General features: G+C 41.3%; 1 protein-coding gene across 12 annotated transcripts in view; it reads right to left on the bottom strand.

The window, feature by feature from the left end:
- Positions 1–25584, bottom strand: part of HOATZ (HOATZ cilia and flagella associated protein) — a 27370-nt gene extending 1786 nt beyond the window's left edge. The window contains exons 1-9 of one of the 12 annotated variants that reach the window (XM_077772699.1): positions 23520–23653; positions 22904–23035; positions 21622–21798; positions 21348–21513; positions 20601–20639; positions 20067–20137; positions 1100–1159; positions 451–503; positions 70–323 (exon numbers count right to left, since the gene is read on the bottom strand). In XM_077772699.1, coding sequence (XP_077628825.1) covers positions 197–323; positions 451–503; positions 1100–1159; positions 20067–20137; positions 20601–20639; positions 21348–21441 — 444 coding nt within the window. In that variant the 5' untranslated portion in view covers positions 21442–21513; positions 21622–21798; positions 22904–23035; positions 23520–23653 and the 3' untranslated portion in view covers positions 70–196. Of the gene's footprint in view, positions 1–69; positions 324–450; positions 504–1099; positions 1160–20066; positions 20138–20600; positions 20640–21347; positions 21799–22903; positions 23036–23069; positions 23106–23132; positions 23237–23519; positions 23654–25420 lie in introns of those variants that run through there. The other 11 variants (XM_077772689.1, XM_077772692.1, XM_077772693.1 and 8 more) reach the window with 11 other exon arrangements.
- Positions 25585–26122: the final 538 nt, after the last annotated feature.

The following is a 26122-nucleotide window of genomic DNA, read 5'->3' as shown; positions in this document are numbered from 1 at the left end:
GAACTGAGATTTAGCAACCTTAGCTTTCCTTTTGGTGGGATGGGAGCCGGTAATGGACAAGACCTGCTGAGTTGCTAAAGATGACTGGGCTGGGCGTGGGGAGGGGAGAGGGGGGCTGAGAGGGCGTGATGGCAGGTGGATACTGTATCCAGGAATGAGAAAGGAGGGGAAGGGAGTGCGAGCAGAGATCCAGGCTTCATTTGCTGTCCCGTTTACCCCACTTCATGCTGCCATATTGCCCAGATATGCAATATCCGTGTGCCCGTGGGCACACGGGCTTGAATGTGGAGGGGGGAAAGGTTGGTTTATTCAAGACAAGAAACCTGTAAATTCAGTGGGTGGGTTTTTAGAAGATTTGAGGGCAGGGGGCAAAGGGGAATGAAAAAAAGTGCTTCTCTGTGGGGGTAAACTAGAAAGGTAAGAATATTTTTTTGACAGAAGTAAACTTACTTTGCTTTGTGTCCTTTGGCCTTTGGCTTGTAAGGAAGGGAAATCAGTTCTTTCTGAAAACGAAAAACAGGACTCAGAAGGGAAAATTTTACCTCTTGTGCTGACTGAAATTTCCTTACTGGAAAAAACATCTGAGGTAGAATTATCATGGAGTTTATACAGACTAGCTTCTTAAATCTGGAGACTGTGGGGTTAGAAATGTTCCAGATGAAGAGAATTTGGGTTCATTCAGGAGAGCAGGTGTTTGCACATCTGCAAATTTAGGGGGTGCTATTATTGTTTTACTATTTTTACTATGTTTCTCTTCTTTAACATTTGTTTTGGTATGATCTAAGCAAGACCAATTGCCGTAAAACAAAGATCAGCAGGGCAGTAGCCCGTGGGAATATCCTATAGCCTTAAAATATGCAGCGACAGACCTGCTGATGGTATCACCTCGCTTCTGTGCCAGCAGACCTGCATGCTCTGGAGAGTTCTTTGACTTCTCAAGGATGGCAAAACTAACTGATGTCTATACCCTGCCCCCACTCCAGTAGATAGAAGGCTCTGGACCATGAGTATCTAGATGTATGGGGACAATCTATAATCATCTCTGGGAATTTGCCACAGTTCGCCCCTCCAGATGTATCTGAACGCCTATCCATCTCACCGAGATCCTTTCTTCTCTTTGTTTTCTCAAGAGTTGGAGAATCTCATCTCTCCTTTTAGCCTGTTTAAAGGGAAAAAAAAAGTGAGTGAGTCTTTTGACTCAATAAGAAAGGTTTTGTCTGGGAAGGGTATTGCATTTGCCTTCCAGTATTCTTTGGAAGAACTTAAAAATATTTAATTCCCACAATAGATTTATTCTTTTCATTTGTAACAGTTTATTCCAGAAGATGCTGCTTTACAGAATCATATGATTTTGATACTAAACGGAAGGGTATTTTTTGTGCCCCTAATAATCTAACAATAACCTTTATTAAGACTTTACGAACTATGCTAAGAACGTTTTTACATTGTGCTATTGTTTTCTTATAATAACCCACAAGTTTGACACTACTATTACCCCACTTTATAAAGGAGGTAATAAGGTTTACTAAGGTTAAATAACTTACCTAAACCATGAAATGGCAGAACTGGGGTTGGTCCCAGCTCAATTTGACAATAAAGCACAAGTTATTGTCCACCTGGCTCAATTGCCGTCAAATGGTAGTAAGACGTAAGATCAGCAAAGTCAGACAGCGGGCCACAACCTCAGTCCATGGCAAGATGGCTCTCAGCAGCGTGCATATGGAATAGAATCTCATTTCTCCTGTCTTAGATACTGAGTCTTTGGACACCCTCAATAACTTTTCCTACGTGTTAAAAAACCAATTTAGTGCAGGCATGAAGACTTATCAATAAATAGACTATATAAAAAGAGGCAAGTACAGGTACAAAAATTCTTTCATAAAATCCAGTTACGTTCAGTTTTGGAGACAGCCAGGCAGAACATCGCATCTGGAGTAGTTGAAGAACCTGAGAATCAGACAGATAAAATTTGTAGCTTCGAGCGGCCAAATAAAATGAAGGCAGCTGGGTTTAGATCAAGGCTGGAGGCAGGAAATAACTGGGAGTAGACACAGATTTGTCATAGCCGGGTAAAAACTCGGAAGTCATCCATCCATCCAAATTGATCGAGCACTGCACTCTTTTTGCAGGGCTGGGGTAACAAAGCACCATAAACCAGCTGACTTAGAACAACAGATATTGTCTCACAATTCTGGAGGCTGGAAGTCCAAAGTCAAGGGGCTGGCGGGGCCGAGCTCCCTCTGAGACGTGTAGGGGATCCCCCCTGGCCTCTCCCCAGCTTCTGGTGGCTGCTGGTGATCTGTGGCGCTCCTTGCTTGCAGTTCTAGAACTCCAATCTCTGCTTCATAAGGCGCATTGCTTTCTGTGTGTGTCTGTCTTCACAGCTTAGAAGGAACCTTATAACGCCCAGTTTACTCCAGTAATAACTTACCTTAACTGATTTCATCTACAGAGACTCTATTTCCAAATAAGGTCACATTCTGAGGAATATCGGGAGTTAGGACTCCAACATATCTCTTTTTTTCAGGGAGACACGTTTCCATCCCTAACGAGCACCTCTGAGGTAACATTACTGTGCTGGGGCCGGACAGCACAATTCCTGCTGTAAGGTAATTGCAGAGAATACTTCCAACTCTGCTATGTGCTAGCATAGGCTGCAATCAGAGACCAACGAGGCACCCTTAGCTCAGAAGGGCATGTGTGTCTCTAGGGGAGACTCAGAGAAGGTGTCCCGGAGGAGACAAGCTTGTTCCTGCAAGTGGTGGTCACCAGATAGCAACAGAGACAGGATGAGGAGAAGAGCTTTTCAGGCAGCGGCAAAAACAGGGGTGCCAAGCCCTGGAGGTGCTGCATTGCTGAGTAGTTCCTCGGATGAGTCTCCGGCCCAGATGCCCACAGGAGAAGCTACAAAGCCTGGGGCGCTTGCGGCGGGGGGGGGGGGGTAGGGGGAATCAGCAGCTGGGCCAGCCCCACCTGTGCCTCGGCCTTGCCTCATTTCGCTCCTGTCCTCTGAATCTTGCCTTTTATGAGCCTATAAAGTTTTTATTTGGGGACAGGATTTCTACCTTTTGCTTGAATTTTAGGCCTCACACATCACACTTATTGAAAGAAAAATGATTCGGGGTACTTGCAAACACAAAGCTAAATTTCATTAACACCTGTCAAACTTGCTAGGGGCTGAATAACATACTGTCTGTAGATAAGGACTTGGGATGTTGTAATGCAGGTATTCAGTGTTGGTTTCTTTTCCAGCTTTTGGGATGTAATGAGTACCATTATACAGGCACTCATCTGGAATTAATTGCTCCCATACTGTGATTTCATAGCACTTTATACGTTTATCAAGGTATTGATCTTACTTTCCTTGTTATTTTTCAAATATTGTCAAGTTGGTTTCCATATAACACCCAGTGCTCAGCCCAACAAGTGCCCTCCCTGCCCATCACCCCCCTTCCCCTCTCCCCCACCCTCATTACTTTCCTTGTTTTATCTCATAGTTTCTACTATGACTCTTTCAGGGTATAGTAATCTTTTTTTATCCTTCTTTAGAGCCTAGCAGATGATATTCAATGAACTTTTGTTGAATTGAGTTGACTGAGTCATAATGCATGAATAAAATCACTGCACTAATACTTAATTATTAGCCTAAGCAAAAAAGAAGAAGAAGAAGAAGAAGAAGAAGAAGAAGAAGAAGAAGAAGAAGAAGAAGAAGAAGGGGAGGAGGAGGAGGAGGAGGAGAAAAACAAAAAGAAAAATGGTTTAGAAAGTGAAACTAAACAACAGATAGTTCTTAAAATTCCTTATGAACAAAACTTCATGATTATTTTGTGTGTAACTATTGGGTAGCCATAAGCAAGGTATACTGTCATAATGCTTCTCACATACAGACACATATTTACTTCTAAGATCTAAAATAGTAAAATTAAAAATTCATTTGGCTTAGAGAGATGTGTTTGTGCTAAGATCAGTCGAGACCACATGCATATTCACAGTAGGAGAGTCCTCTCACTCTGGAGTTTGGTGTGAAGTGAGTTCTCATAGCATGTGTAACCTCACCAAGGACTCTGATTATAGAACTTTTTTTTTTTTTAAGTGAGGGAAGGAGCAGTTGGCTGGGCTGGTCAGCTGGGCACCGGGTAGGGGAGCCTCTACCTCACTCACAGGGTGGCTCCCAGCACCCCTGCCCGTAAGCCCCTGCTCACCTCATCCGCTGGCCCTGCCTTCTTGGTAAAAAAACAACTCAGATAGATTTTATGTTAAAAAGTAATTCATTTTTTCCTTTTATTTCAGGTCCTTTTTTATTATAATGGATTTTAGTGGCAGATCAGTTTTATAATATAATGCACCAGAAACAAGGCTTTCAGATATGATTTGATTTCTGCTTCCTGGATGTGCTTCCTGGGAATGAATAAGAAAACTACTGCAGGCAACAGTATCATAGAATAAAAACACTGCCAACTACTCTAATAAATCTCTGCCTTGATAACTATATAAATTCAGTGGTAAGAGAAAATCTTTACAATTTACCTTATCAGTAGGGATAAATAATTTACTCATTAATTTCGTAACGGCAAAAGATTAATCATTTCTACTCACCATGTTTTGGCTGTGTTCATTAATGGGATATTATATTTATAAGGCATGTTAGCCATATAATTTATTAATTCTTAAAATAATAATATAGGGAGATCAGAATATATATTTAAATACTTTAATAGAATATGTTCTTCCGTATTTATACATTTAATTTATATACTATTCTTAAAAATTAAATTATGGACTAAAAATTGGTTCTGGGAAACTAGGATAGGGTAATATATACACTTAATATCTCATAGATGGTTAATAAATTTTGGTGTCACTTCAAGAATTCAATTGCTTAGTTTTCTCTTTTTGGCTTTTCAGAGCCAAACAACTTGGGCGGCACCACAGATTACGGAACCAGACATTTGGGCTGGAATCTCAATTCTGCTGTATGATGAATGGCAAGTAGTTCCTTAAATATCCCTCCTGGCTCCTCCTTCCTTCCCTCTGACAGTAATCACTAACCCACAGGTTAGAGGTTTGTGATCCTGGGCAAATCAAAGAGCCACTTTCTGAGTCTTGGATTTCTCATTTCCAAGGAAAGTTGTTGTGAAACTGGAGATCATACAAACTGCTTAACCTAATGCATGACATATGGGAAATATTTAGTAAGAGGTAGTCATTATTATTGTCATTATTACTATTATTACTATTATATTATTACTACTATTATTACTATTATTAGAGAAAATTTTTCTTCCAATGCTTTCAAAACGTGGAGAAGTGGGAAAAAGAGGAGAAGGGCGGATCCCCATCCTCTGTGGACAGGCGTGGAGGATACTGACCATTCCATCTCTGGCCTCCGGGTGAGCTGGTAATAGAGTTGGATAGAAGAAAGGGGAGACAAGGAGGGACAGCGAAGAGATTATTTGCCCTTAAGTATGCAGCACAAATTCCTATGCCCACAAATTCTCCAGTGCATTATAAACTTTCTCCCTAGTTAATCTCCAGTTATACAAGAAAAACCTTAATAAACACTAGTCTTCTCAAGACGTAGTTCTCATATGAAAGATCCATTTCTTCTTCGGATTATGATTGAAATTTTTTGACCGAAACATTCATCAGAAATAGCATGTGTGTACTTCTCCGATTACTTATCTATACTACCAGAAGACTATAGATGGCCACCGTGTAAGCTCAACTACTGAATTTAACCTTAAGACGATCTTAGAAGAGTACTGAATTGATTTCAAAACCAATTCTTTGCCTCGATGCCTGGCAACCATCCCAATACTTAGAGAATCTAGAAACTCTTGGAACAAGTCTGGTGTAGTAGTTAAGCACCTTGGTTCCACTGCTAGATAGACCTGGGCTCAAACTGCCTTTCCTAGATTTTAGCTGTGTGACTTTGAAAAAGTCACTTACATATTTCAGCCCCAGCTTCCTCATCTGTAAAACAGGGTAATTGTGGTCATTCTCAGAGTTGTTCTGAGGATTACCTAAGAATGTGAATAAAGGCTTTACAGCGTATGTGCTTTTTTAGTTCCCAAAATATTCTATTATACAATGATTTTCCTTTCCTTCTGAAAGGAAAAAAAAAACCATGAAAAAAATAGACTAAAAATACTGGAGGAAATATATTAATTTACATGGAAATTTAAATTTTTAAAAAATCCTTTCCATTATGGGGCGCCTGGGTGGCTTAGTCGGTTAAGCGTCCGACTTTCGCTTAGGTCATGATCTCGCGGTTCGTGGGTTCGAGCCCCGCGTCGGGCTCTGTGCTGACTGCCAGCTCAGAGCCTGGAGCCTGTTTCAGTCTGTGACTCCCTCTCTCTCTGACCCTCCCCTGCTCACACTGTCTCTCTCTCTCTCTCTCCTAGAAATAAATAAAAAACATTAAAAAAAAAAATTTAAAAAATCCTTTCCATTAAATATAAATGCAATATATATGGTCATGGTCCAAATATCAGAAAATGAAAGAAAGTACATAAAAACAATATTTAAACATATCCATTGCTGGATCTAAAATCTTAATGTCACTGTAGAAACATGTAGAAAGTTTCATAAGAACCTTAAAGGAGCTCCAAAATAAGCAATCTAAGGATTAAGAAAATCATGTATCAAAGGGAGAAAGGCAGCCAGAGAAGCAGTGGGCTGAGTGAGTTACCACACTGGGAAAAGCGTGCTCAGCGATGGAAAGAAGGTAACAGTCCAATTAAAAGTAAATGGAGACATGGAAATAGGAATGAGCTGAAAGATGCTTAAGATGACGATAAGCCTGTCTGTCCTGGGGCAAGATGTGTGTTTTGGGGGACAGGAGTATAAAGCTAGGCTAGTTGAATGCCATCACATTAAGGCTTGACATAAACACAGCTCTGTTTAAACTTGGTTTAGTGAAAACAGAAACTATGTTTCTGATGGGAATACAATTTAGAAAAATAAAAAAAAATAGGTATCTTAAGAAGACTTCATACATTTGGAAATTAAAAAAGCATACTTCTAGGTGTCACATATGCGCGCGCGCGCACGCACACACACACACACACACGTATACAATGGAATATTACTCAGCAACCAAAAAGAATGAAATCGTGCCATTCACAACAACATGGATAGAACGAGCATACATTATGTTAAGCGAAATAAGTCAGTCAGAGAAAGACACAGATCGTATGATTTCATTCATGTGTGGAATTTAAGAAACAAAACAGATAAAGATAGGGGAAGGGAAGGAAAAATTAGACAAAAACAGTTTTGTATGTTTTTTAAAAGTTTGAGAGAGACAGAGACAGAGAGGCAGAGAGAGAGAGGAAGAGAGAGAATCCTAAGCAGGCTGTGCACGGTCAGCGCAGAGCCTGACATGGGGCTCAGATCCACGAACTGTGAGATCATGACCTGAGCTGAGATCAAGAGTAGGACACTTAACCTACTGAGCCACCCAGGTGTCCCACAAACCGCAAGAGACTCTTAAATACAGAGAACAAACTGAAGGTTGCTGGAGGGGAGGTGGGTGGGGGGAGGGGCTAAATGGATGGCAGGCACTGAGGAGGGCACTTGTTGGGATGAGCACTGGGTGTTGTATGTAAGTGATGAGTCACTGGGTTCTCCTCCTGAAGCCAATACTGCACTAAATGTTAACTAACTTTAATTTAAATAAATACTTTTTTTAAAAGCATAAGTAATTCTTGGGACAAATTAGACATCAAAATAGAAACTTAGAAATATTTGTAATAATAATGTAATAATGGAAATACTATATAGCTTAGCTTGTGAGGTACAGCAAAAATAGTATTTTGAGGGATATTTATAGTTGTGCTTATGTTAGAAAAGATATAAAATGGAAAATTAAGAAACAAACTAAAGGGGCACCTGGGTGGCTCAGTCGGTTAAGTGTCCAACTTTGGCTCAGGTCATGATCTCATGGTTTGTGGGTTCAAGCCCTGTGTTGGGCTCTGTGCTGACAGCTCAGAGCCTGGAGCCTGTTTCAGATTCTGTACCTCCCTCTCTCTCTGACCCTCTCCTGCTCATGCTGTCTCTCTCTTAGAAATAAATAAAACACTTAAAAAATAAAAATAAAATAGATTATCTTCTGGCAAAATTATTGAGAAAAATATAAAAATGAGTATAAATGAAAAAGGGCAATAACTAGAGCTACAGCAGAGATTAAAAAGATGACTTAAGGGGTATCTGGGTGGCTCGGTCAGTTGAGCATCTGACTTTGGTTCAAGGTCATGATCTCATGGTTCATGAGTTTGAGCCCCACATCAGGCTCTGTGCTGACAGCTCAGAGCCTGGAGCCTGCTTCAGATTCTGTGTCTCCTTCTCTCTCTGCCCCTCCCCTGCTTCCACTCTGTCTCTGTCTCTGAAAAATAAATAAACATAAAAAATTTAATATATAGATTTAAAAATTTTTTTAACATTTATTTAGTTTTGAGAGACAGAGAGAGGCAAAGCATGAGCAGGGCAGGGGCAGAGAGAGAGGGAGATAGAGAATCTGAAGCAGGCCCCAGGCTCTGAGCTGTTTGTCAGCACAGAGCCCGATGCGGGGCTTGAACTCAGAAACTATGAGATCATGACCTGAGCTGAAGTTGGATGCTCAACCGAGCCACCCAGGTGCCCCCATAAAAATTTTTTTAAATGACTAAAAAACACTATGAATACACAATAAACTTTCTTAGGGAAAAAAGAACTTAGCAAATTGATTCAAGAAATAGCAAACAGGCTCATCCATCTAAAACACAAAAACAAAATAAACAAGCAAACCAAACCTATATTACTTATTCAGTTTAGGGTCATATCTCATCAGTTGGGTTTGCTTTGGATTGAGCTGGGTCTAACTGCTGTTGCTATTCACCACCTCTAATAGTGTACTGGCTTCAGTTAATTAGCTTCTATACTGGAATCTTTTTCTAGGTTTCCAAGAACTATTGCAAAGGTTCTGTATGGTTGAAAATATTCCTGTCCCTGTGGATTTCTGATTGGGTTCTGGTTGAGAACCACTGATCCAGGCCCTCACCATGATGTTCACCTCTTCATCTACACTTGCAGAGAGGGGCAGTATTTACTTGCAAGGGTTACCTAACTTTGCCCATACATTTTCATTGAAATTTCCATAGTTGAAATTTCAAAATATATTTTCAGTGACAATGTTTTTTGCAGGTGATAAATAAAGATAGGATTATGGGGAAAGACTATGAGAGTTTCCTTAATAGTATAGGGAAGCCAATCTTGATTGTGTCTTTTAATCAGGATATGCGTACCTGGGGGGGTTGTGCCTTCAGTCATCTACTCGGCATGTTTGGATGACAATTTACATCATTTGATAATCTATGTCATCATCCTTTTACCCTGTTAGTCAAGGCATTTCATTTAATCCTAAAGCTTCTTTTATACCTGCTATAATTTTATCTTTCAATTATGGGTTAAAAGAAAATAGAAAGGGAGAGCAGAGAAGATAAAACAAACTTTCATTGAGTCACTGCTGGATGACAGGCCTTGTGCAAGGGATTACTCATTAAATCCTCCTAACAATGGTAAAATGGGCATTATTATTATTATTATTATTNAGAACTCAGCCATATAAAAATTAACCACTTTTCTCGGGGTCACTTAACTAACTAGTAATTGGCAGGATCAGGGATTCAAACTCATTCCCAGTGCTGTTTGTTTGACCCCATATCCTATGCCTTCTTTTGCTGTACCACTTCAAACACAGCCTGGAGAGTCTGGAACACTTACACACACATACACACACACGTTCAATCTTTCAATCATTCAATCTTCATTTTGAAAATGAAGAATTAATTCGGATTAACCCTGGCACATAAGACAAATATAGTGTGCTCTCAGAGAAAATTTATATTCTAGTAGAAAATGGGAACACACAGAGTAGGGAGCTAACCCAGCTTGAGGTCAGCTCTGATAAAAGTTAATGTATTTATTTTACGGTATCATGTAGCACTTTGCAAAACGTGGTTAAAGGGCAATGAATAGTTGAATTACAGCAGTACTTTTCAACCGACGAGCTTTCTAAGGTCCTATTTAATATAAGCTAAATATTCGTGATAGGGTTTTTGATTAGAACTATTATATGGGAATCACATTCCAAATTTAGAATATTATCTAGGCAGAGCCAAGGCTCTATGGTTTAACAGAAGTTAAGAACATTAGCTGATCTTTTTCCTTGAGGGTCCTAAATTTAATTTTTCATTCTATGCCTATGACTGGGAATGCAGCAGGAGCACTAGTGAATTCCGGTTCTTATTCTACAGATGCGCTCCTCAGCAGGCTCCACTTCTCTTCCACGTTCCGGGCCAACTTAAGAAAGGTGTGAATTATCACTGGCTTTAGGGACAACAATGTATCAGTAAAAATCTCACATCTTGGCTTGACTCCAAAAGGTGGTATGTAACTACTAGCACGTCGCTTTTGATTACAGAATGCTTCAACTAGGAATTGACTCTACAAATTTACTACCATCCCCTATGCCTGTGAATTGAACTCTGCTATGTAGATTCTATAATTTCCGTGTAGTAAATTTATACCTGCTATATAATAAGATACTGAACTGTTGGACCTCAAATGATCTACCATGTACTTTAAAAGATAGCCTGAATAATCAAGAAGAAGGCTTTCTCCAGCATGAATTTTAGGAGGCAAACCCAACAGCAGTAATCCACGAGAGTGGATGGAGGATGTCAGAGGGTTATTAACTGGATGCTGACTGGCATGAAAAAGATGCATATCTAAGCACCTTTCCATACCTCCTGGAAATTGCTTGATCGTGGCTCAGTTCCCAGCTCTGACATAGATAATTTTCATTTTGAAAAATGACAGCTTACTAAAATGAGAAAAACATATCAGTCATTACATAAGAGACAGTCAATACAATTTTTCTTAAATGTAGATTTCAATAAAATATTAACTTATCTATTGTGAAGAATAAAAAGAAATATATTTTCTTGGTTCTGTTACACACATTTTAATGGAAATAAGTAATAATTATCTGCAGAGCATAGCTCTTGTTTTAAAACATTCACACAAAACAAATGCATGGAAGTTCAAGGATAAGTGATTTTTAAAACTGCTTAATGTTGCTTTCAAAGGCACTTATTTTTTAAAAAAGCAATAAGTGAGATTTGAATTTTAATGTTGAGAAAAATAGGAGCACAAATGAACATTTTAAAATTCAATAGAGTATAGATGTATGAAGGGTACTTCTATATATGATTGAATTATATACTTTTGATGGTTCAGCCTGTGATAATTATTAAGGCTTGCCTTCAGCAAACAACTACTGAGTCTTTAAGGTTTTCATCATATTGATACATATAGATAAGATGAGCAGGTTAATAGTGCTGGCCTCCTCTTTCAGGCATGTCTTTCCTGTGCTTCCTATTAGGCTGCAAGCAGGAGGGGGTGGGGGGACTCCCCACCGGATGACTCTCCAATCTCATCGCTGGCCCTTAACCTCCATGAGTTTCAGGCCTGAGAACTCCACCTGCTTCTCTCAAAGGCAGCGAGAACTTGTTCAGTGTGAGCTGCATTTTCAACCCCTCCCTACCCAACAAAACACCAACGCAACACCTCAACTTCATTTATCCAACGTTCCTTGTTTCAGAGAATGACACCTTTTGTGCACTCCAGAGAACTCAGGAGTTATCTCCGATATCTTGTTCAGCCTCACGTTTCCTATCCAATATAAGACTTAAGCCTTGGTTATTTTGCTTCCTAAATCTCTCCCAAATCGACTTTTCCTAATCCAAGCTTACCATCACCTCCCAGCTAGATGATAGCAATGGCCTCCACTCTTGTTTGCCCATTTCTGTTCTGGCCACTTTCAATCCATTGTCAGCTCTGTCATACATATTTTAATGGAAACCATTCTCCATATTATAGTCAGTCTCCTGGCTTTTCCAGACAAATCTGATAGTATCATCCCTCTGATGTAAAACCTTTCCGTGGCTTCTCATTGTTCTTACAGTGGCATAAGCTTTGCACTGCTGGCCATTCAGCTTTCGAAATGCCCTATGCCTTTCGAAGCACAGGGTCTTTGCAAAGCTGCTTCTGCTGTCTGCAGTGCTCTCCCCCAAAGCTCCCAGCACCCCTGCTTCTGGCTTATATAGTGCCCACTCTTCCTTCAAATCTCTGTTTAGTCTTTGTGGAAATCCTCCCTGTTCCCTTGATTGGATCAACACCGCCCTATTCAATGTTGGCCTAACATCAGGTACAACTCCTTCACAAATATCTCTCTCCCTGATTAGACTGCAGGTTTCATATAAGGACAGAATTTGTGTCTTTAAAACATGTTGGTGACTCCATTATTGGACTCCAGTGCCCAGCACAGTGCCGAGTACACAGAGGTACTCAATAAATACCTGTTGAGTGAATCTTGCCCAATTCTTCCAAATCGGATTCTCCTAAGTTTTGTCCTCATGATTCACTGTACTGGATGGCTTTGCTGGGCCCTTCTTGCCTGAACTTGGCATTGCCTCTTCAGCTGTGGCACTTAACCTTGCCTACATCTCTTTTTAAGGCTACAAAGTTTTCAGCTGCTTTGGGCAAACATTACGTAAAGTTCGACTCAGCCCCATAAGGACTCTACGTTTCAGCACAGAGCGTTACCTGTGTGGGGTGGGCCCCACACAATGTTCAATTCAACCTCATGTTACAGGCAAGTGTCTGTACCCACACCAACATTTACATTAAGTCTACTGGCAGCATTATGGTCATAAACACCAGAGAATGAGAAGGTAATATACAAAACATTATAACCACCATTAAAAACTATCTTTTTTTCTTTCTGTTTTTATTCAGTGTTCTAAAAATGTATCCCTTATAAGAAAAACTTCAAGGTTTAGATATACTGTCCTAAATAACAGTGAATAACTTTCTAGTAACTTTCTATAATAATTTACTGAATTAAGGTAACAATGAAAATATGCTTTTCCTTAAAAAGTTATTTAGGTGTTCATCTCTATAATAGAACAACAGTTTGTAAACTGATTTTTAAATGTTTTTTTTATTTATTTTGGGAGGGAGGGGAAGGGCACAGAGAGAGAGAGAGAGAGAGAGAGAGAGAGAGAGAGAGAGAGAGAATCCTAAGCACGCTCTGCATTGCCAGTGCAGGGCCCAATGTGTGCAGAGCCTCATCACAAACCATGAGATCATGACCTGATTGGAAATCAAGAGTCAGACACTTAACAAAATGAGCCACCCAGGAGTCCCTGTAAATTGATTTTTGAACATTTTTTGGCTTGGCTAAAAAAATATTACCATTGGTTGGGGCACCTGGGTGGCTCAGTTGGTTGAGCATCAAACTCTTGGTTTCGGCTCAGGTTCTTGATCTCACAGTTTGTGGGATCGAGCCCCAAGTCGGGCTCCATGCTGTCAGTGTGGCATTATTCTTGGGATTCTCTCTCCCTCTCTCTTTGCCCCTCCCCTACTCGCAAGCAGCACACGCACGTGCTAAGTAAATAAATAAACCTACAAAAAATACCATATGTCAATTTGTTTATCTTGTATATTGATGGCTTTGAAATAGTTTTCTGAGTATGGCAGTGGGAATAGCACAAGTGTTTAGTGATGTGATTGTTGGGGGGAAGGGTTTATGCTTCCAGGACTTTGCTTTCTTGTTATAGCTCTAGTACGTGGAACGTTGTCTTGTCTCTGTGTTCAATTTCTCATTTCCTTGTCTAGTATCCCAGATACTCTGGGACAGTGGTCCTGCATTATTCTCTACTCCTGACCCAGTATTCTCATTCCCATGGCAAGGTTTCTCTTACATGCTGTTGCAACCTTGGCACCATGACCTCAAATTTCTATCTGCTGCCTTTTCCTGGTATCACTTCCTTCGGAAAGCATACAATGCTCATCGACTATGACTTTGTCCCATCAACTGTATTTCCACTTTTGCCTTGTCATTGACTTTAAAACCTACACAATCCTTTTGTGTTTCATCCTACATTCAATAGTTTCATTTAATCATGTTTTACAAGCAGATAATTAGTATGGATTCTTGACCAGGTGTATCTTAGGGGTTAAAATGTTTTTATTCTGTTCTTAAGGTGAATGCATATAGAAGAGACAAAGTATATAAATCTTTGGGAAAAAAGAGGAAAACATGCATTTGGGACATGTCCCTGTCCAACTCTGGGGCTGTGTATTGGGCAATGAATTCATGTATATGATCACAAATCTCATCTATTTGACCTCTTTTCCCAAGTATGTGCTCACGGACTGTAGAAGTCACAAAGGAGACTAGCAGGGGACCTCATCTGTCAACTGGAAATGTTTCCCAAGTCTGAATAATGTTTGAAAGCAAAGTAGTACTATAGATGATATAAGAGTAATTCATACATATTTATGTAATCTTTTAATTATCATTTGCTACCAAAATATTTGCTTGTTACTGTGAATGCACAGTCTATTTTTATGACTCTTCCACTTGAATTTTTGACAAATTAGGAAGAACAGGAATTTAAATGCCTAAGTATCTTTTGTTGGTGAGGGAGGAATGTACCATTTCCTGAGGTTTTATGGAGGACAAGGAGCTTCGCTAATATTACATTAAATCAGGAGAGCAAAACTAAAATAATGTTTGATAACACTGTTACTGAGAAGATCTAGGTTTATCTAGGAAGCCAATTCTGATCAATTTGACACTAAAAAGAATTTTTCTTTTATGTGAGAAATTTCCTACATCTTTGGCCTGGCTCTGTGAAACTTATAAGCATCCCTCTTGTTACTTTGAAATATAGGATAATGGAGGATAACATTAAGGTTTTCCACTTTCATGCTGTTTCATAATTCAGTGAATAAAAATATTGTGAAGCTTCTTAGATTCTTCTCCTAAGAATGTGCTCATGGCACGATTTGCTTCGGGTTCACGGAAACACCATATATATGCAGGCTCACTTTTGAGGAAGACTTACATTAGGGTCAGTCTTGGCTCTATAGGTTGTGTGATAGGCTGGATTAAAACCCCATCCCCTGTAAAGAGTATATCTGGGAGGTTGTTCTGTAGATGAATAATTTCCTCGTAGAAATCTTCAGTTTATATGTACTCATGTCAGAACTCGGATTCCAGATGGACATTTCCAATAAGTCATCTATTTATGTGCCTTAAAATACTGTTCTGATCTCTTCTTCCTTCTCCCAGAAAATGAATTATTTATAATTCTTTTCATAAAAGAGATAATCAGCTAAAGAGCTTTCTTAAAGGTGGCAAAACTAAAAAGCAAATTAGTTTTATGATTTCAAAAAATTAGCTGACTATTCATTTATTATAATGTTTGCAGGCTACTTTAGAACTCTCAAAGGAAGAATAATAGTCCAGTATAGTCTATAAGGTTTCCTTTATGGGCAGAGTAAGCCATTTAATCTTGACAGACTCAACTGGTTTTGATTTTCTGCCATGGATATCCATCAAAGAAATAGTAGTTGTGATTAATAGCATTTTGTCCACTAACCAAAAGCATTTATAATGTATACCTGGAGAATATTCCAAAATGGAGGATAACATTACAGTTTTAAAAAAGTTCAACAACCAAAAAAATCAATATTGGTTGGAAAAAAAAAGCTTTTATGAAGGTACTTTTAAGACATATGGAAAAGAACTTTTTAGATTTTTCATTAATTTTAAGGAAAAAGTAGAAGGAAAAAAACCTTCAAGAGAATTGATAGGAAATACTTTTCCCCTATTTTAAAATGAAAATCATAGGTAATTAATTACTTATCAGTGTATAAAGATTCTCTGAAATTAAACAGAGCATTGTAGATTTTTTTATTAGCTAAAAAGAACCTCTCACTGCCATTTATTTCCTGTCACCAAGCTAGAAATTCTAGAATGGTGATGGCAGCAAAGCGGTTGGAGTACAACAGACTTAGAAAAACGGTAGTATCCAAAAATTGACTCTATGTTTTCATCCTTACATGGAGTCACATTCCCTCCCACCATATAGAGACCCATGAGATAGAAGCAAACCCGAGAATAGAAGAGATGTGCTAACGTGCTCCGAAAGCAGACTTGCAAACAGACTAGCTTTGGGGAGTACTCTTGCAAAAATTATCGGCCTTGAAAAATTTGCCAGATGGATATATGTAGGAAAGGCTAAACAAAATGGAAATATTGTATAGAGCATATGTTCACTCATTAATTCATTCAATTATGCATTTATTTATTCAATCAACAAATATGGTATTGTGTTTCAATAACTGGAAAGGCATTGGGCTTAAGCACTAAGAAATGACTTCTATTCTCATAGAGGAGAAGAGAATTCACATTTGTTGAAGGCAAACTACGACCTGGTGTGTCACATGACTTATATCAACAGTATGAAGCAGCCATTTTTATCATTCCTCCTTTTCTATCGGAGGAAGCTGAGCGTCACAGTTAAATAGGTTGTTCGAGGTCATGCAGATAGTAAGTGGCAAAGTTGGACTGCCATACTCGCTTTGTTTCTGAAGTCCGCTACACCACGATGCCTGTAATCTGGTGGGGAAGATGGAAACACACGCAAAGGCCCACAGCATGGATCAGAGACTGACACACACCATGCGAGATGTATATGACTTGCTATAGGAGCACGCAGGGGGACGTGGCTCATTCTGCTAGTCTCTAGATCACCTCCTGGCAGAGAGGCTGGCACCTGAGCTGGGTCTTGGAGGTGAATGGGGAAGAGCATGTTAGGCGGAGACACAAAGTGCATTGCAGGTTGAAGAAACAGCTTATCATCTCACAGGGCTGCCAACAGTGTTTCTCACATGCATTTTATTTATACTACAGTTCTGAATTCTAGGTTATCTGGCAGCATACCCGAATAGTGCCATGGCCAGCAATCATCATCATACAAATGAGCTTCATGGGCTTAGAAGTTAGTATATAGGCTTTGAGTCTTGGCTCTGCCAGTTACCACTCGTGGGAACTAGATCATTTACGCCTTGTTTGATTAAATGGGGATAATCATCACAAGGCTATTTTAAGGAGAACAGGAGTTGACGCATGTACACCGCTCAGCTTAGTTTATAGCACGTGGCATATACTCACTAAAGTGGCTATTATGGATACTACATCACTTGCTTTTTGCACCAGGGCACTGTCTGAACAGCACTGCACTATGCTGCACTAACTAAGCTCTTCCACGTACTCACAAGGCATAGCTTCCGTAACATCCTTTTTTCTGGGGCGCCTGGGTGGCTTAGTCGGTGAAGCGTCCGACTTTCACTTAGGTCATGATCTCACGGTTCGTGGGTTCAAGCTCCACGTCAGGCTCTGTGCTGACAGCTCAGAGCCTGGAGCCTGTTTCCAATTCTGTGTCTCCCTCTCTCTCTGACCCTCCCCTGCTCGTGCTGTCTCTCTCTCTCTCCTAGAAATAAATAAAACATTAAAAAAAACACAAAACATTCTTTTTCTTTCCTGCTGGCTTGCTGTTTTCTTGGGCTTCTTCTACTCTCAACAAATAGAATCTTCTTTACTGCATTGCAGACCTACTTGAGCTGATGTACAATTTGGCAGAGATCACAGATTAATCTATTTAGGTTCAGCAAAAATTATTTTACCCATTTTCCACTTTGCTAGCACATCGGGGGGCTACAGAGTGTGCCCTAGCCTAGCAGTTGTGAAGCATTTATACAGATTGTATACACTGCGGGCGGGGGAGGGCTACGGGAGGAGGAGGAGGAGTGGTAGGAGAAGTCGGTTAGGTTATGGTCAGATTGAAAAGGAACTTAAATAAGGATTTGATCTTCATCCTGCAGACATGGAGAGCCAAGGGAAAAAAAAAAGGAAGAAGGTGGATGGACTGAGTAGTTCATCTCCCCACCTCCATGCCTATGTTGAAGCCTTAACCCCATGTGTAACTGTATTCTCAGATAGAGCCTTCAGGAGGTTAATTAAGGTTAGATGAGGTCGTAAAGGTGGGGCTCTAAAATGATTGGACTGGTGTCCTTGTAAGAAGAGGAAGAGACACCAGAGTTCTCTCCCTGTGCCATGCAGGGACCCGGTAAGAAGCTGGCCATCTACTGGCCAGGAAGAGAGGTTTCATCAGAAACCAACTCTGATGGTACCTCTGTCTCAGACTTCCAGCCTTGAGATCTGTGAGAAGATAAAATTCTGTCATTTAAGCCACCTAGTCTGTGCTGTTTTGTTCCCCCAGCACGATGACACAGAAGGAGAGAAGCATAACTGGATTTGGGTTTTAGGAAGACAATTAGTGCTCCACGGAGGACTGTTCTGCATATTCTTGGTCGAATAGATATATTCTTTGAAGCTCAGCTCCTTTGAGAAGATTTCTTGATTCCTTAAGCTTCATTTTGATGCCCCTGAATGTGTTCCCTCCGTATTATGTGCATACATCTATCATAATGATGTATCATAATTCTTATCTTTGTCTGTCTCCCACCAGACTGTAAACTCCTTTAGATCACAGACCACATCTTTCCCTGTATTCCCAGCATCTAGTATGGTACTTGGCACTTGGTACTTCTCAATAAATACCTGTAGAATTAAGTAATTAATATAGAAGAACCTGACGCAAAGAAACCAGTTCTAAGATTACTGATACAATAGTCAATTAGCAGGGGCATCTGGGTGGCTCAGTCACTTAAGCATCCGAGTTCAGCTCAGGTCATGATCTCATTGTTCATGAGTTCAAGCCCCACAACAGGCTCTGTGCTAACAGCTGAGAGCCTGGATCCTGCTTCGAATCTGTTGTCTCCCTCTCCTTCTGTCCCACCCCTGCTTGTGCTCTGTCTCTGTCTCTTGAAAATGAATAAATATTTAAAAAAAAATAGTCCATTAGCAGCACATGCAACTGTAACTCACATCATCTTAATTGCTTGGTAAAAGATGATAAAAATTGACAATAGTTTGTCTTTTATTTTTAGTATCTTCCAAAAATGAAATTAAAAAGTACTGAGCAATAAGTTGAATTTAATGATTTTTACCTCACTAAAAATTAGGCTCCATCCCACCCATTAAATCTTGGTTTAAATACACAGTATCTAACATCCTCCAGACAAAAGAAAATGCTGACTATTTATAATCACCTCATTTGTTTGGAAGCATCACCAAAAATCTATACAGCGAATTAATGTAATCAGCAAACTCAAATGCATTATTCTGGAATCTATGTAGAATTCCCGATAAGTCTTTCAGAGTTTGCCAGGATATCCCATGATTAAAGACATTAGGCCCAAACAAATCTTCTATCTTTGCTTTGATAGTGCAGGCGCCGTTACAGGAATGGAACTTATCCATTAACCAAATAAAATGTTCCTATAAATCACTGTATTAACTGCGGAGTTAAAGTCTGTGCCGATGCCATTTAAGCAAATAAGGGATGTTGCCAAAAAGAGATGGGCTCAGTTGACTTGACTGTGCTAATGTGTTCAATTTCACCCTTTAGTCAACGTGGTTCTCGGAGACAGACTCATCCTCTGGTCTGTTAATTCTGACCTATTAAGGTAGTCATTTCTATTTGATTTTTCCAGTTATTACAATGTTCTTAGAGCACTGTGTATGGTTTGGGGATTTATTGGATGGCAAGTGTGTGAGGCCATTTCCCCCCATTTCCCTCTGATTCTGTTGTTCCTATATACCCCTGGGCTCTTGCAGAGACTGAGAAGAGCCAAAACTTAATAGAATTTTTAAATCCTCAATTATAATTCTAATCAAGGTTCTCTAATTGCTCAAGCTGACCTACCAGAAGTAGCAAATTTTTACAAACATGTGTTTAAAAAAGAATAAATGGGATCATTTAATTTCTTTTAACGTCTTTATTTTTGAGAGGCAGAGATGGAGCATGAGTGGGAAGAGGGTAGAGAGAGGGAGGGAAACTCAAAATGTGAAGCAGGCTCCAGTCTCTGAGCTGTCAGCACAGAGCCTGACAGGAGGCTCAAACTCACGAACCATGAGATATGACCTGAGCCAATGTTGGACGCTTGACCAGCTGAGCCACCCAAGTGGCCCCAATAACTGGACTTATTTAGAAAATAATAATAGCTAATGAAAATCAGATGACCTTCTTGAAATATTGGCCTACCTTTTGGAGATACTTTTCTTTCTCCTCAGATGCTCGAGTCTTCAGGGTTTCAGCAGTGACGTCTGGGCTTTCTAGAGGAAACAAAGTCAAATTCAATCTGAAGTAATTTTATCCTGATTTTATAAAACTGGATAAATGTTAAAAGGTAATAGAGTGGGAAGGGAGACACAAATATGTACGGTCTTGACACTTTATAAACCAGATTCATAAATAATCAGAGACTGAATTAACCGGCTATGGCTGAAGGGAACCTCTAATCTCTTTAGGAGTAAGACAGGAGTCCAGAGACAGGAGAAGGTCTCTGAAGAGAACATATCTGCAGTCAGAGTTTCCAATTTCTATATTCCTATTCAACGTGGTAGGGGAATTTAGGCATTCTCTTCTGGGTAAATGGGCTGGTCTCTGAGACAGGGCTTTGGTATGCTTTCAGAAAGTTATGCCAAAGTGTAAAGTTGTCTCCTTATACCTATTACCTGATTTCTGAATCAGGATGTTGGGAGCAGGATGTTGAAAGGCATAAAACTTGGTACTTACTGTTTTTCTCAGTGAAACAGGGCTGGAGGTAAGTTTTCTCTAAAAAATACAAGGGGGAAGTAAAGCAATTATTGGAAAGACCACCGCACGAAAGGTATTTAAGCTCTCTAGACCTATAAAAATTGCATAATAGCAGTTTCCATATCTGCTTACTGTAACATCTTACACGTCTGGGAGCTTGGTTCCCAATACTGATTCTGCTTTCAACTTTCTCAGAGGCTTTCATGTGTGAACCTGATTATGTAAACACCCCATTCAGTCAACATGTGAACGTTTCCCCAGATTATTCAATACTGTTTAGCCAAAAAGCTGCCATAACCCAAGAGATACTTTCAGATGTGCTTTTAGATGTAACAAATATACCAAAGCAGTGATGCTTTTGGGGTGGAAGGATTGCTGAGAAGTTTGAAAAGCTGTGCATATAGGATTTTAAACATGTGAAATGAAAGATTATTTTAATTTTTTTACATTTATTTATTTTTGAGAGACAGACAGAGACAGAGCACAAGTTGGGGAGGGTCAGAGAGAGAGAAACACAGAATCCTAAGCAGGCTCCGGGCTCTGAGCTGTCAGCACAGAGCCCGACACGGGGCTTGATGATGACCTGAGCTGAAGTCAGATGCTTAACTGACTGAGCCACCCAGGGCTGCGAAAGATTCTTATTTTAGAATTCAGTTCTGCAGTTACTTCCGGGAGGGGCTCTGGAATCCTCCAGGTTGGTGATGATGACAGGAGGCAGCCACTTACCAGACACCCCACAGCCCCGGGAGGCCTTGGCCACCGGCAGACGCTGACTGCTACCTCTGGACAGCACCAGCTGAGATTCGTTGGTAGGATACATCGACGACGTGATCCAGAACTGCTTGGCCAAGTTGGAATCCTGTTCCGAAGATCCCGTGAACACAAGTAATCCCTGCGGGCAAATTTCAACCGACTCCTTTAGGCAGGGGTGACCTCCATCTGGCTTCGTTTCCATGGCAACACGGGACGCTTCTCCAAGCTCCCTCTGCTGGCCTCTCACCCTGCCCTGCAGAGACCAGCCAGAAGCCCTTAAGTTCCCTGGGTAGATGCTGCGGTGCGGCGGGCACGTGGGCTATCTGAAAGCCCAAGTCTGGAGGGCCACAAGCTTTCGGATGGGTCTAAGCCTTGGGAGTCCAGATAGCAGAGTCAAAACATCAAGTTGGAGGCGTTTCTTGTCCTGTTGGGAGTCAGTGGGACAACACTTCAACGTTGTACATCCTCAGTCAGCCTCGGACCCACTCCCACCCAGCTCCCTATCCCCCAAATAGATCTATATTCTAAATAAAGCTTTCAATTTCTTAGCTCAACCACCCCAACCCACCCCTCCTTCCACACCGGATTGCCACAGCTCAGCACGCCCTATGTGGATTATTGGCTGAAGAATCCAACAGGGAGGCTAACACCCTAGCCTAGCAGAGCCCAGAGGTCCGAGTGGGCTGATAAGTACCTGTGTGTAAAATTTTTGTTAAGTAGTCCCCTCCCCCCATCCTTTAAGGAAAATCTAATGGAAGAAGCTGGATTGAGATCCTAAGTGGAGTCCAGCTAAAAGCCCCATGTCCTGCAAGAGTCTTAAATGATTACTTAAAACAAGGGGCTATAGCTGATGTGTGGACTTGGTCCCTTCCTGAAAAATAACTTGTGAAAAACGTTCATGTATTCTTATAAAAAAAAAAATTATTACTAAGTATGAGTGAATCACTTTCCTGGGAGGTTTCCTTAATCTATGAACAATCTCATGATTTCGGCCAACAGCAAAGTCGTCATTACCATGGCAGGAATTGAGATGGATGGCCCACTGCCAATCTCAGGCAAGGAAATGGGACGCATGGTAATAACCACAACTTACGAGCTGATGGCACTTTTTAATCTTTCAAAAATGTTCATACAGTCTCATGGAAAGATAGCTCAAAAGTTGATCATCACAAGTCTATACAAGAACAATAGATCAGCTAAGGAAAAATTATATTCCCCAATATATCTAAAATTTTGGGGGGGTTAAGCACCTCAAGGAAATTGAACAATTATAAAAATATATATGTATGTGTATATATATATGCTGAGATTATACATTGTATATCTAGCAGCTAAAATACTGATTTCTCTCTTGGCTAAGCTATTAATAGCCAATGGGGCATATTCGCCATTCCACCCCCACCCCTCCAAACACAGAGGTGCACAGGCAGCTCATTTGGATGATTGCCAAATCTTTTTACCTGGCCGTGTGGTTAGTGATTGGTACTATTAGCAATCAGCTAACTACACTGCCTAGTAACTAGACTCACAGAGGCGGGGGGAAAGTTTACTTCCGTCATACACAGCAGCGCCAAGCTGGTGCCCCAGACGTTGTGATAGGCAAATCATGGGTTCAGCTGTAACTCCCTTTAGTTGGTGGGTTGGTGAAAACGACCTTACTACTGAAAACAAAAGGCACAACGGATCACATCGTACAGCTTTAAGCGTTAGGTAGCCGGCTCCTCTGCTCCCCTGAGTCTAGAAGCCATTACAGCTTACGTGAAAGCCACTCAACTGTCCAGAGGCCGCTCTCCTGGCAGGAGACCGCCCGCTCTCGCCGTGACCCCCGGGGCGGCTCCCGGTTTAACCGCACGCAGCGGCAGCCGCGCCCCTGGGTGCCGGCGTCTCCCCGGGANNTTCTCCCAACGCTCGGGGGCGCCGGCCGTTCGCCGCGGAGGGTGGCCGGCGTCCTCCGGCCCGCGGGGCGGCGGGTGATGCTGTGCCTTGTTTTGATGGCAGTGGAGTTAGTGATTGTAAGCAGCAGAGTANGGCTTCATCCCGGCCGCTGCCAGGGCCCCGCGCCCGTCCGCCGAGCCTCCCGGGGCCCTTCTCCTCAGGTCCCCCTCCCCGGTCCTTCCCTGCACGCTTTCTCGGGCCGGCTCCCACCTCCCTCACTCCCGGGTCCGGTGCGCCCCAGAAAACGTCTCTTCAGGCCCCAGCCCCTAGAGCCGGCGCTCTCAGTCAACCCCGTGCGCCCCGCAGCTCCGAGTGGCCGAGTGACCGTGGCCGTGGCGGGCCCACCGCCCCTGGAACCCCGAGGCGGAGGGGGCGGGGCGCGGGGGCTGTGGGGTGGGTTGGGGGAGGGGCAGAAGCGGCGAGAAGGGGCCGAGGGCGGGTCCCTGCAGGGGAAGAGGCCCTGGAGACCCAGGCACAGATTCCTGAGAAGTTTCTCTTCCTGATAGGGCGGGAGGGACAAAGGGTTCCTTCTCCCCTACCCCTCCCCAAGAAGCCCCACACGCCCACCCAGTTTTCATGCCCATCTCCGTCAGGGAAAACAACTTGGCCTGGTACCAAATTGTAGGCTCTTATTTTCCAGAGGGAGATAGGCCTGGGTGGCCTCTGGCATGCGGGACGACTGCCGTTGAGAGTCCGGGTCCGCACCCTTGCCTTCCCCTCGGGTTCGTCTCACAGCCTTGGAGGGTCATGCAGTGAGGTGGAGGGTTGGATCTAGTCAAACAGCGAGTCAGCCAGCTCGTCAGTTAGATCAAAGCTTGGTCCTCACATATTTATTTAATTACCTGGTATATATTCAGCACCTAAGGTCGTCTGTTCTACCCTCCGTATGTATAATCTAGGTGATAACACAAAGTGAACACATTATCACTCAAGGCGTATATAATACATTACTAAACTGGGCAGAAATCGAAGAGGGTAGGGTGGGCATCAGTGAGAACTGTAATTGTCAGGGAAGGTTCATGGAGGAGCTGAGGCTTGAGTAGTTCTCCTGAGCAAGACTCAATTTGGATAGTCAAGGAGAGACAATGTCTTGTGACCGCTTACATTTTCTTATTCTCACAATTCCACGTGATGATGTAGATGTATTTATGTGTGTATTTGGAATAGACTGGACAGAGGACAGTTACAGAGGATTTCTGGGAGACCTCCAGGAATACTTCTTGTCTTTAGTTACTCCATGCCATCTTTTCCTTGAGTGAATGAGTCAGGAAAGGATAAACTCAGTTGGAAATAGCCACCCCCCACCCCAGTATGGTTTTCATGCATCTGGTATTGAACACTCATTGTTGACCCCAAAAGCTTGGTTATAAGTTATTTTCCACAGAGGAAAACTTCCCAGCTACAGACTGATTCCCTAAACCCAGCAAATGGTTTCATAGATGCCTCTAATAGCATGAATTAGGAGCAGGTAATCTGGATCATTCCAAACAAATTCCAGACTCACTATTAAACCACCAGAAGTTCCCAATGATGAGTTTTGAGTGTATATAGCATTATCTTTCAGTATGAATGCACATTTTTTGCCACATGCATCATTTGTTCTGACAGCAGCAAAGTGAAGAGTAAGAAACCAACTTTACTGTATAAAATGTATGGTACAGAAACAGTAACTGTGAAGACCAACTTAAAACGTTAAATTGCAAAAAACAGGTCACTTATAACTAACAATAATTTGCATTCATCTTATGGCTGGGAGAGGCACTGTGTTGTAGAACACATTATACAAATCCCTCACACTTCTTCAACACATACAGTAAACCAAGCCATACTGGGCCATATGCTGGAATCAGAGCTTATTAGGGGTAACTTTCTAGGGCTAATTGTAGAGCCAATTTTGTATTTTATAGTTAAATATTCATACATAAATAAATACAGGAGTGAAATAGCTTTCATTCCATTGACAACATGCAGACTTACAAGCTTTGGTTAGGACATAATTATAAAAGCAGTTCTGTTTTTTTCAAATTGTGAGTCACTTTACCCAATACAATATTAAATACCTCTTCCTGATTGACGTTTTAGGATCATTAGTGACATCTTACATGTCTTACCTGAGCTGGATTGCCGCTGTCCAAAGCATTGGTTGCAGGAGAGGCCTTGAAACTTTTATTTTTAAAGCTTTTCTTCAAAGATGATTTAAAAAAAAATAAAGACAACATATATAGAGGTCATCAAAATGCATTGCCTCCAGAAATAGATTTTCTTTTAAATGCAGTTCATTTTGCAGGTAGTGCAACCAAAAACAGTAAAATAACATGAAAAATGTCTTTCTTTTTTAAGAATGCTTGTTCTTAGGGTTGCTGTTGACTTGGCCCGTAGTTACCAGAGAAACTCCAAGGATCTCATTCCCTTTACGGGTCATGTCTAGACATGCCTGGGGACCAGGGAGACCCATGATTTAATCTAAGTAAGAATGCTTGTGGTGTTGTAAAATACCAAACAGAAGATTGCATTTGTTTTAGACAAAACCAGGAAGGTACCTTTCAGGGAGGGTGTTTACTGTTTCCTTGAATTTCTGGGCTTTTGGTGAATAGGGTGACGGGGAAGCAGCGCTAAGGGGAGGCGGTGAGACTTGGTGACCAGAAGCTAACCAAGAAGAGTATAGGAAACATATGGCTTCTGCTTTAGCTTTGGAGAATTTGCACTGGTTAAATTGACTGCTCCTAGATGAAAGACTAGACTGATGGGAACTGGGAATTACAGAAGATGGGGACAAATTTACTTTCTTCTTTTAACACACACAGACACACCAA

Source organism: Crocuta crocuta, unplaced genomic scaffold (genome assembly GCF_008692635.1).
Source record: "Crocuta crocuta isolate KB4526 unplaced genomic scaffold, BGI_CrCroc_1.0 scaffold854, whole genome shotgun sequence".
In the NCBI taxonomy this organism is placed as follows: Eukaryota; Metazoa; Chordata; class Mammalia; order Carnivora; family Hyaenidae; genus Crocuta; species Crocuta crocuta.
Note: the sequence above shows the minus strand (reverse complement) of the source record. Positions and strands in the feature narration are given on the sequence as shown.